Source organism: Gymnodraco acuticeps, unplaced genomic scaffold (assembly GCF_902827175.1).
Source record: "Gymnodraco acuticeps unplaced genomic scaffold, fGymAcu1.1, whole genome shotgun sequence".
NCBI classification, from domain to species: domain Eukaryota; kingdom Metazoa; phylum Chordata; class Actinopteri; order Perciformes; family Bathydraconidae; genus Gymnodraco; species Gymnodraco acuticeps.
In genome coordinates this window covers 118,472-130,735 of record NW_022991740.1, presented here as the reverse complement: position 1 = coordinate 130,735, position 12,264 = coordinate 118,472, and the positions used below count along the sequence as shown (strand labels likewise).

Genomic DNA, 12,264 nt, shown 5'->3' with positions numbered 1-12,264 from the left:
GTCTCTACCCAATTTGATTTAACACCTTTTTACGCTGTCTACAAAGTCTCAGACGACTGGTGTACATGAATAACTGCGATGAATAGACACAGTTCGATTGGGTGTGTGTGCTATCTGATGGATGAACATCATCCAGGGTTACCCATTCATTTCCTATGGCGGTCATTTTTTACCGGGAACATCATAGGTGTTACAAAGCGGACTAAACCACTCAAAATTAAATGAAAGTGGTGATCAGTAATATGTTCAGATGCCTACTGTGGAGGATATCATAAGGCCTTGAAGCAATCAAGTGTAAAACACAATATGTATGATTGATGTAAGTAGCAAATCAGATTTGTCCCGAACACGACAGGAGGGTTAAAGCATTTTTTTAAGAAAATGCTTTTTCTTACCAAGGCACTCTGCCTGTATCTTTGTATTGACTCTATAGGGTTTTCCCAAACCAACCATTTGGTGACAGCCCCGCAGACAACGCAATTTCTAGAGATCGGCTCTAACTTCAAGGCTACATGCATGATCATCAACACAACGGAAGTTACAGCTGATGACCTCTACTGGAAACTGTCTAAGACTACTGTATCCAAAGAGCTGTACACCAAGCTCAATGAATCGGCTATCAGTGTCACGATCCCCGTCACCAGTGGACAATCTGAATGGTTATTGTGCAGGGCAGAAAAGGGAAACTCCGCCTACGTTTCCCTGAACACAGGCAAATTCATGTACGGGGTCTTACTGAAGAAAGGCTGTAAGTTGTTATTGTTGGCACCTAAAACCAAAGCTGTTTTCTAACTACCTGTATTTAATGCTTATACAGTAGGTTAGGTCATTGCTAACTCATGGTATGCATTTACTATAGACACTTTGAGGACAAATATTTAAAGGTCACCTATTATGCAAAATCCACCTTTTCATGTCTCTTCTACATCAACATGTGTCCCCTCTTCTCCATGTCTCTTCTACATCAACATGTGTCCCCTCTTCTTCATGTCTCTTCTACATCAACATGTGTCCCCTCTTCTCCATGTCTTCTTCTACATCAACATGTGTCCCCTCTTCTTCATGTCTCTTCTACATCAACATGTGTCCCCTCTTCTTCATGTCTCTTCTACATCAACATGTGTCCCCTCTTCTCCATGTCTCTTCTACATCAACATGTGTCCCCTCTTCTTCATGTCTCTTCTACATCAACATGTGTCCCCTCTTCTTCATGTCTCTTATACATCAACATGTGTCCCCTCTTCTTCATGTCTCTTCTACATCAACATGTGTCCCCTCTTCTTCATGTCTCTTCTACATCAACATGTGTCCCCTCTTCTTCATGTCTCTTCTACATCAACATGTGTCCCCTCTTCTTCATGTCTCTTCTACATCAACATGTGTCCCCTCTTCTCCATGTCTCTTCTACATCAACATGTGTCCCCTCTTCTTCATGTCTCTTCTACATCAACATGTGTCCCCTCTTCTTCATGTCTCTTCTACATCAACATGTGTCCCCTCTTCTTCATGTCTCTTCTACATCAACATGTGTCCCCCTCTTCTTCATGTCTCTTCTACATCAACATGTGTCCCCTCTTCTCCATGTCTCTTCTACATCAACATGTGTCCCCTCTTCTTCATGTCTCTTCTACATCAACATGTGTCCCCTCTTCTTCATGTCTCTTCTACATCAACATGTGTCCCCTCTTCTTCATGTCTCTTCTACATCAACATGTGTCCCCTCTTCGTCATGTCTCTTCTACATCAACATGTGTCCCCTCTTCTTCATGTCTCTTCTACATCAACATGTGTCCCCTCTTCTTCATGTCTCTTCTACATCAACATGTGTCCCCTCTTTCTCCATGTCTCTTCTACATCAACATGTTGTCCCCTCTTCTTCATGTCTCCTCTACATCAACATGTGTCCCCTCTTCTCCATGTCTCTTCTACATCAACATGTGTCCCCTCTTCTTCATGTCTCTTCTACATCAACATGTGTCCCCTCTTCTACATCAACATGTGTCCCCTCTTCTCATGTCTCTTCTACAATCAACATGTGTCCCCTCTTCTTCATGTCTCTTCTACATCAACATGTGTCCCCTCTTCTTCATGTCTCTTCTACATCAACATGTGTCCCCTCTTCTTCATGTCTCTTCTACATCAACATGTGTCCCCTCTTCGTCATGTCTCTTCTACATCAACATGTGTCCCCTCTTCTTCATGTCTCTTCTACATCAACATGTGTCCCCTCTTCTTCATGTCTCTTCTACATCAACATGTGTCCCCTCTTCTTCATGTCTCTTCTACATCAACATGTGTCCCCTCTTCGTCATGTCTCTTCTACATCAACATGTGTCCCCCTCTTCTTCATGTCTCTTCTACATCAACATGTGTCCCCTCTTCTTCATGTCTCTTCTACATCAACATGTGTCCCCTCTTCTTCATGTCTCTTCTACATCAACATGTTCCCCTCTTCGTCATGTCTCTCTACATCAAATGTGGTCCCCTCTTCTTCATGTCTCTTCTACATCAACATGTGTCCCCCTCTTCTTTCATGGTCTCTTCTACAATCAACATGTGTAGCTCCCCTCTTCCTTCATGTCTCTTCTACATCAACATGTGTACCCTCTTCTTCATGTCTCTCTTCAATCAACATGTGTCCCCTCTTCTTCATGTCCTCTTCTACATCAACATGTGTCCCCTCTTCTTCATGTCTCTTCTACATCAACATGTGTCCCCTCTTCTTCATGTTCTCTTCTTCATCAACATGTGGTCCCCTCTTCTCCATGTCTCTTCTTCATCAACATGTGTCCCCTCTTCTTCATGTCTCTTCTTCATCAACATGTGTCCCCTCTTCTCCATGTCTCTTCTACATCAACATGTGTCCCCTCTTCTTCATGTCTCTTCTACATCAACATAGGTGTCCCTCTTCTTCATGTCTCTTCTTCATCAACATGTGTCCCCTCTTCTCCATGTCTCTTCTTCATCAACATGTGTCCCCCTCTTCTCATGTCTCTTCTTCATCAACATGTGTCCCCTCTTCTTCATGTCTCTTCTTCATCAACATGTGTCCCCTCTTCTTCATGTCTCTTCTCTCTACATCAACATGTGTCCTCCTCTTCTTCAATGTCTCTTCTACATCAACATGTGTCCCCCTCTTCTTCATGTCTCTTCTACATCAACATGTGTCCCCTCTGTGTAAAGAGACTCTGAAAAGTTTCAGGAACAAAGATTCTCTCTCTTTTGATCCATTTCTATAAAAAACCTGTCTGAAAATGAGCTGATCAGATTTTGGCCACTTTATGATGTCATAACGATGTTTTGGCTTGTGTAAACCATTAGCCAATCAGCAACCAAGGTAACCCCCCCCCCCCACCTTATCACCTGAATCTCCTCCTAGAGCACCATTGTGTTCTTTTTAACCAAATCTCTCTCAGAGGGGCGTGGGGAGGGGCTCCTTATTTTCATCTAAAGTAACAGACAGAGAATCAGCACTTTGGAAACAGGGCTGAAACAGAGGGGATTATGGGTAATGCTGCAATGATCTGTTTGGTGTTTCAGCCAATCAGAGACATGTTTTTGTATATATCTGAGACCTGTAATATATTGATGAAAAACAGTATAATAGGGGACCTTTACGTCATCACCCGAAGCGTCTGCCATAATATCCCCTAGTGATCACAGTCATACATCCTTTTTGGAAACTGTCCCATTGTAGTTGTGGACACACCCCGGTTTACTGTGAAGTACTTTGTTCAGTCTCATTCTGACTTTCAGTGGCGGAGAAGTTATTTGGCTTGATTCAAGATTAAAACACCCTAAGAATTAAATTGAGAAACCCTTGTAATTAAAGGTGTTTTCCACCCTCACTTTTATCTTGGAGTTGTCTCTGTATGTTTAAATAAATGTCTGTGAAAAAAGGGCACACAAGCTTTTGAATGAAGTAAATAAGATGTCTGTGTGCTGTTTGTCTCCATGTCAGATCCACCAGGGAAGCCTGAGAATGTTTCCTGTGTGGCCGTTCAGGAGAAAACTACAATCTCCAGAATCTTCAGGTGTGATTGGGCGACAGTCGGACGTCAAACCAGCGATGTCCCGACAAAATACACCCTGAATGTTGTAGTCATTCAGTGAGTATACCAAGCTTTTTTTTATTTAATAGGCTTTATTGGCAGGAAATGTGACATTTGTTTCCATAGCACGATTAAAAAAAAACAATGATTTGAATAAACATAAATTATTAACAATACTTATTCGTGCCTTGTAGGGCTGTCCCGAATACCGTTTTTCGGGCTCCGGATATTCGGTAGTAATCAGCAGCGAACCGCTTCAACACGTGTATTCACGGCATTCATTTTGTTATTCTACAGTATTGTTGTTTTATAGTTATTTTTTAATGTATACAACCCAATTTGTGTTCTTTGAAATTGAAAAGGATATCGCATTGTGTTTGTTACTTTCGTTGCAGTTGTACAGGGTTTCCCACACATAGACTATACTTGGGCGGGCCGCCCAGGTATATTAACGGCCGCCCAGGTATATTAACGGCCGCCCAGGTATATTAACGGCCGCCCAGGTATATTAACGGCCGCCCAGGTATGTTAACGGCCGGCCAGGTATATTAACGGCCGCCCAGGTATATTAAAGGCCGGCCAGGTATGTTAACGGCCGCCCAGGTATGTTAACGGCCGCCCAGGTATATTAACGGCCGCCCAGGTATATTAACGGCCGCCCAGGTATGTTAACGGCCGCCCAGGTATGTTAACGGCCGCCCAGGTATATTAACGGCCGCCCAGGTATGTTAACGGCCGCCCAGGTATGTTAACGGCCGGCCAGGTATGTTAACGGCCGCCCAGGTATGTTAACGGCCGCCCAGGTATATTAACGGCCGCCCAGGTATATTAACGGCCGCCCAGGTATATTAACGGCCGCCCAAGTATATTTCGCGACCCATTTCGTTTTTTTCCCTTTTTTTTCTATAATCTTATTTTTTTTGTATTCGTCCGTGACCACGACACCATCTGCGATCGATTAACTTTTGGACAATGATCCCTCACTCTACGCCTCTTGGCCATCGGGAGGACCGGGGGGTTTCCCGATGGCCAGGCCTGTTAAGTGGCCTGCCTCACACAGGGTGACTGGCTGTCCACATGATGTGGCCTGCCGACATGGCCACTGTCATACAGATCATAAATCAAAGCCCTTGATTGGTCTCTGTGTGTCATTCAGGTGAGGTAAAGGACTCTCTGAGTATTTAGATAGTTAACTTAGTCTAAGTTCTCAGTGGGTCTCAAACGGTTTGGTCACCATTTATGTAAACACATATTTCCATTTGAGAGGGTAGTGATTAGTAAAATATGCATGAATAAAAAAAAAAAAAGTGAACTAGGTGAAAAAAGGTAAGATAAACTTTTAAAACTTGTTGAGAGCTAAAACTAGTCTTTGCTGCTGCCTCAAAGAGGAGCAGGGAGGAGAGGAGGGAGACAGGAGAGGCTGGTTCAGGAACACAGACACACTCACAACTATAAATGAACCAAAAATAAATAAATAAACAAGTTTCAGTGTTTTTTTCATATTGGAAATGGTATGTTATTGGTTATGGCCATGATTATTGAAATGTATACAGTTCTGTTTCATATAGGCGCTTCCATAAATCTAGTCTCTTTATTTCCCCCTCAAAGTGCACCAGATTGATGCATTTAACTCCAACATTTAAAAACAAATCTTACCGGGGGAGCATGCCCCCGGACCCCCCTAGAGGATTTGAGGTCCACCCCACCATTTTTTTTAAATAGTAACCCATGTCCATATGTTTATTTGTGGGTAGTAGATTTAAACTATAGGGCTATCACTATGGGCCCTGCCTGTACCTGTTCGCTCTGCCATCGCGTGAAGGGTCTGCTAACAAGCGACCAACAGAAAGGTTAATGTTAATGTTGTTGCACCCCCCCCCCCCCCCCCCAAGTATATTTCAGATCTGTGGGAAACACTGTTGTATATGTCTTAAGTGTAATTTGGCTTGGCTTCCTATTTATGGACATGCTGACGGAGATTAACGGAGAAAAGTAATATCTACATATAAAGACGGGATAACGTTTATGGTTAAGTGTGAGCACCCCCGAAGAGGCACAAGCTCTTATGTTGATATTGGAGATTTCAATAAATTCGATTTGAAAAAAATACGGGGAAAAACAAACAAAACGAATATCCGAATAACGAAATTGAAACCCGAATAGTACTCCAGTGAACGAATATTCGGATATTCGGGTACAGCCCTAATGCCTTGTCCCATGTCAACAAATGTCTTTATAGCATATAAGACAGGGCTGGAAACTTCAAATGAATGTCAAAAAATGTAAAGTATTTCATTTTCAACTATGTTTGTGTAGCTTTTGAGTGCCTTTAAATGGTATTTCTTTTATTTACATGTTCAGCATTCGGAACTACAGTGTGTCCACGGAGGGAACCCACACCCAAGTGGAATTTGTGGACACTTACCCCCATTTTATGAACCTGGAGATTTGGGTGGAAGCACACAATATGCTGGGAAAAATTGAGTCTGAGCATATAACTCAAGATGCTAACTCGTTTGGTAAGATCAATTGTATTTAATTGTCACATTTCCACAGTGCTTCTAGCTTTATGTCTGCCTGTTCTGACCTGTACCAAAAAGCTAGTTCAACATGCATTGAATATCTTTGTGTTATCTGGTTTAATTATGCATCCAGCTAAATGGTCCAAAAACAACGGTAATCAATTCATTAAGTCCACCCAGGGTTTCTCAGTCTAAAGGCACCTACACACCAATCTGACACTAAAGAACACGTCCCGACGGACCCGACTGTTGTCGCCTCACGTCTCTGCGTCTTGGCCAACAGTCGCACTGGAACACACCGCAAAGACTTCAGCCGACGGCCAAATAGCACGTACGAATTGCGCATGCGTGAGTGGCAATAACTCTCCTTACCAGCAGGCGGCGATAGTGTGTATTCGTCATTCAAAAGAGGCAACAACCGGAAGACAGACTGCGTGATAACCGAGAGAAGAAGAGAAGACTGAGTGATATAAACAAACAACACATAGCGTGTGCGTTCCATTTTCACTCTACAGCGAGAAGCTCAAGAAGCTTTCCCGAACCTGAGTCGAGAGCTGGAGTTAAATTAATCTCAGATTTGTCTTCTTAATAGTTTGTTTGGGTCCCTCACTTCCGTTTTGCTTCTCATGCACTGATTCGCTAAGCTGAACAGCCAATCGGAGTGATTTCTTTAGCCGACGGCCTTTAGCCGGCGGCGGAAGGTGTCGGCACGGCTGAAAAGACACAACGGTGCGGAGCACACCAATCTGAGTAGGGCGACAGGACGCTCATCGACATCTATCGAGGGCCGAAATCTGCTTGGTGTGTCAGGACCTTAAGAGCGAGTTCACTTGGAAGGGGCGGAGTTAGTAGCATTCGACCAATCACATAAGAGCGTTATCAATGACAAATGACGAGGAGACTATAATAAAGGTATACAAAAAAAGTTCAAACCTAAACGACACGAGTTAAACTGCTAATGCAGACTAAAAGCAACATAGTTAAAGCTGCCACATGCAGGAAGAACATCTGGACATTTTGAGATTTCGTCAACTAATTGCGTTGGTTAGATGCATTCTTTTGGAATAGAAGATATAGGCTACTTTTATTCATCTCCAAAAATAAATATGTTTATTTTTTATATTTATCAGGCTCTGGTTTCAGACAGAGGGTGAGAAGAGGTGCTGCAGTATGAGACAAATAAAGAGCTTTTTTAACATTACATTACGGCCCAATCCCAAACCACGCCCTCCTGGTTTGGGATTGGGCCTACATGTTACTTGTTAGACGCTTTTATCCAAAGTGACTTACATACTCAATACTTTGAGCAATCCCCACAGAAGCCATTTGGGGTGAAGTGTCTCAGGGACACAACGACATGCTGACTGCAGCGGGGTTTGAACCTGTGCTCCCCTGATCCGAACACCAACGCACTAACTCACTGCGCCACACGCCTCCTTTAAGCATGGAGACATGTCACAGTCGAGACACAAATCAAAAATATTAGCATGATATCTCCTCTTTAAACTTCTCTGTATTTGTGTCATTATTTTACGAAGAGCACACCGAGCTCTGATTGTTCAGCAGGCGGTGCTTTACAGGCAGGTTAGGTGTTCAGCATAAGTGAGAATGGCGTTCTACCCCAGAAGGAAATGAACCACCAGTGTGGAACTGAAAACTCAGAGTAAACCCCGAAGTTACCTCTCTTACTCCAAATCTTAGTCCGCAGTACAAGACATCTGTCACTCTGCCGAAATGTGACAATGACTGACAGCTTGTTGTGTCTTTTGTTGCAGTCAAAACAAACCCTCCATCAGACATCAAAGTTATTTCAGAGAAGTATTTTCCCACCTCTCCTCTGATGAACTGGACTCAGCCTATTGATAAAAGTTATGGGAAATTAAAATATGAAATAAGATTCTGCACAATTGGATCTCCAAATTGGACTTATGTAAGTATGTTTTTTTTGTTTCGTTTCATGGCATGAAAAGCAGTGAGGGAACTATTGTAATATTTCATTTCAGTGTCCCAGTGTTTTCAGCCAGCCAGCCAGCATGGCATTTAAACAGTGTTATTCTTTATTCCTTATGTCTTCTAGCCAGGTTACTTTTTGTTTTACTTTGTACTCTTGGGTAACCGACATGTCTGCTGTTTTTTATGTTTCTCATTACTAGTTGTCAAAATCAATAAAATAGTTGTTTATTTCCTTCAGGTACCTAAAGGAGACATAGCCACGGACATCCAGAGCTTCAGACTCCAGAGCCTTCAGCCATACACAGAATATATCACTCAGGTGCGCAGCCAACTGGGTCACTGGAGCGACTGGAGCGGCACAACCATGAAAACAGCAGAGGACCGTGAGTTTAGACAGCTTTCACTAGCTAAAAGTACTCAAATACAACGAAGACAATTGAAGGACTTCAGAAAGATATCCAGTATAATGTACCTGAGTCCTCAGTCCTTTAGAGCTTCCTTTCAAGACTTACTGAACCAAGGAATCCGCCCACTTACATTTTTAGTTGTAGGCTACATTTGTAAGACATGGCGTAAGCAAAAATATTTACTTGCCTGTACCTGTTTTTTATTTTTGCATAGGACCAACAAGTAAACCAGATGTGTGGAGAATCATTGCTGAGGTTGACGGCAAAAATGAACGGCGAGTGCAGTTTATTTCTAAGGTAAATTCCCATCCCATCACATGCAATGTCAATTTAACAAACTGTTAAACCACTAATATTACACCTTGTGATACTAAAACCACTAAATGATACTAATATCAATATACCAGTGGCGAGCCGGCCCTAAGATATTCTACAAAATAATATTTAGTTTTACCAAAATAACTTGATTTAATTGTATTCAAAATAACATTTCCAAAGAAATAAATCATTCGAATCTGCCTATTCTGTTGAATGTGAAGGATTAAATGAAAGCAGCTCGTCTCTGCGAGTTACTGTGAAGAGAGGAGCTGATTGGTGGGCCTAGCTATAGTAACTGAACGAGAGAGTGATGTCAAGTGACCGTACAATTGACCAATCATATCTTCCCTCTAAATGGGTGGGTTTTATTATCGCGGACTATATGACAAGTTCCGCCCGCTGTGAAGCTCTTCTTGTTTCCATAGCAACAACAACTTCCTGTCAACAGCGTAAACTCGCCTTCAAAATAAAAGCATGCCAAATTACACTTACAACTGCAACGAAAGTAACAAACACAATGCAATATCCTTTTCAATTTCAAAGAACACAAATTCGGTTATTTACAGGTGTTGTTTTGTGTGGTAGAGGGTCGCTTTCATTGATGCGTTTTGCACCCCGGGCCGTTGATATTCCGCTGAAGTATACGCTGTGACGTAATAACTTTTTTTCGAGGGTGGGGGTCAGAGGGCCTAGGTTAAAAAGTCACGGCTCGCCACTGCAATATACTAATAGTAATATCGATAAAACCTAATGATACTTATATTAAACCTAGTGATAATAATATTAAACCTAACGATACTAATATTGTTTGTGATATAAAGGCCAATACACCTAATGATACTTATTTTACTACATCTAAAGAGTGTTATTACCCTTTACAATACTACCATAGCATCTCCTGAGAGTGAAATTACATCTTATGATATTAACATTTCATCAATATCTTTCAAAATATATTTTAACACTGTATAATTCATCAGTTTTTTTTAGTGTCAGCCTTATGCTTTGAATTCGTTTTTATCATCATTAAAAGGGCTGAATACAAAGTACAAAAAGGTAGGGTTAGGTTAGGTTTAGGGTTTACCCAAATAATTACATCCCTGATTGTTAAGGACACGTTGTTGCACTGCAGTCTCTTGTTTTCTCACTTGTTTCTGAAAGGTAACATGAGATTGTGATTTTTTCCTGCCAGGATCCTGTGTTCGCCAATGGGAGGATAATAACATTTGACATAAAGATTCAAGAGCAAAAGAATGACAATTTGCAGTGGGATACTATCCTAGTGAACGGCTCAGAGAGCAGCGATGGCCAGCGGGTGATCACCGTCCTTAAAGATATGCTCCTGGCTGACCTGAGACCTGTCAGACTTTGCGTCACCGCTAACAACTCGGTGGGGACATCTCCCATGGCATCGTTATTCATCTCAGCAAAAGGACATGGTAAGAGACTCTGATTACAGGCCACGCTTAATCTGAACCACTGAGTGTATTCTTTTCTGTGTAAAATGGCACTCAACACAACATGTCTCTCAAATGTTGGACCCTGTGGAAGAAATCCTAAAAGGTCACCTATTATGCAAAATCTACCTTTTCACATCTCTTCTACATAAACACGTGTCCCCTCTTCTTCATGTCTCTTCTACATCAACATGTGTCCCCTCTTCTTCACGTCTCTTCTACATCAACATGTGTCCCCTCTTCTTCACGTCTCTTCTACATCAACATGTGTCCCCTCTTCTCATGTCTCTTCTTACATCAACATGTGTCCCCTCTTCTTCCACTGTCTCTTCTATCCATCACATGTGTCCCCTCTTCTTCACGTCTCTTCTTACATCAACATGTGTCTCCCTCTTCTTCATGTCTCTTCTACATCAACATGTGTCCCCTCTTCTTCATGTCTCTTCTACATCAACATGTGTTCCCCTCTTCTTCATGTCCTCTTCTACATCAACATGTGTCCCCTCTTCTTCATGTCTCTTCTACATCAACATGTGTCCCCCTCTTCTTCATGTCTCTTCTACATCAAACATGTGTCCCCTCTTCTTCATGTCTCTTCTACATCAACATGTGTCCCCTCTTCTTCATGTCTCTTCTACATCAACATGTGTCCCCCTCTTCTTCATGTCTCTTCTACATCAACAGTGTGTCCCCTCTTCTTCATGTCTCTTCTACATCAACATGTGTCCCCTCTTCTTCATGTCTCTTCTACATCAACATGTGTCCCCTCTTCTTCATGTCTCTTCTACATCAACATGTGTCCCCTCTTCTTCATGTCTCTTCTACATCAACATGTGTCCCCTCTTCTTCATGTCTCTTCTACATCAACATGTGTCCCTCTTCTTCATGTCTCTTCTACATCAACATGTGTCCCCTCTTCTTCATGTCTCTTCTACCTCAACATGTGTCCCCTCTTCTTCATGTCTCTTCTACATCAACATGTGTCCCCTCTTCTTCATGTCTCTTCTACATCAACATGTGTCCCCTCTTCTTCATGGCTCTTCTACATCAACATGTGTCCCCTCTTCTTCATGTCTCTTCTACATCAACATGTGTCCCCTCTTCTTCATGTCTCTTCTACAATCAACATGTGTCCCCTCTTCTTCATGTCTCTTCTACATCAACATGTGTCCCCTCTTCTTCATGTCTCTTCTACATCAACATGTGTCCCCTCTTCTCATGTCCTCTTACTACATCAACATGTGTCCCCTCTTCTTCATGTCTCTTCTACATCAACATGTGTCCCCTCTTCTTCATGTCTCTTCTACATCAACATGTGTCCCTCTTCTTCATGTCTCTTCTACATCAACATGTGTCCCCTCTTCTTCATGTCTCTTCTACATCAACATGTGGTCCCCCTCTTCTTCATGTCTCTTCTACATCAACATGTGTCCCCTCTTCTTCATGTCTCTTCTACATCAACATGTGTCCCCCTCTGTGGAAAGAGACTCTGAAAGTTTCAGGAACAAAGATTATCTCTCTTTTGCTCCTGATCCATTTATATAAAAACCTGTGG

General features: G+C 42.3%; 1 protein-coding gene across 2 annotated transcripts in view; it reads left to right on the top strand.

The window, feature by feature from the left end:
• il6st (interleukin 6 signal transducer) overlaps positions 1-12,264 on the top strand; it is a 32,641-nt gene that overhangs the window by 3,484 nt on the left and 16,893 nt on the right. The window contains exons 3-9 of one of the 2 annotated variants that reach the window (XM_034199149.1): positions 434-748; positions 3,962-4,109; positions 6,414-6,571; positions 8,350-8,504; positions 8,766-8,910; positions 9,149-9,231; positions 10,445-10,691. In XM_034199149.1, coding sequence (XP_034055040.1) covers positions 434-748; positions 3,962-4,109; positions 6,414-6,571; positions 8,350-8,504; positions 8,766-8,910; positions 9,149-9,231; positions 10,445-10,691 — 1,251 coding nt within the window. The remainder of the gene's footprint in view (positions 1-433; positions 749-3,961; positions 4,110-6,413; positions 6,572-8,349; positions 8,505-8,765; positions 8,911-9,148; positions 9,232-10,444; positions 10,692-12,264) is intronic. The other variant, XM_034199150.1, reaches the window with a different exon arrangement.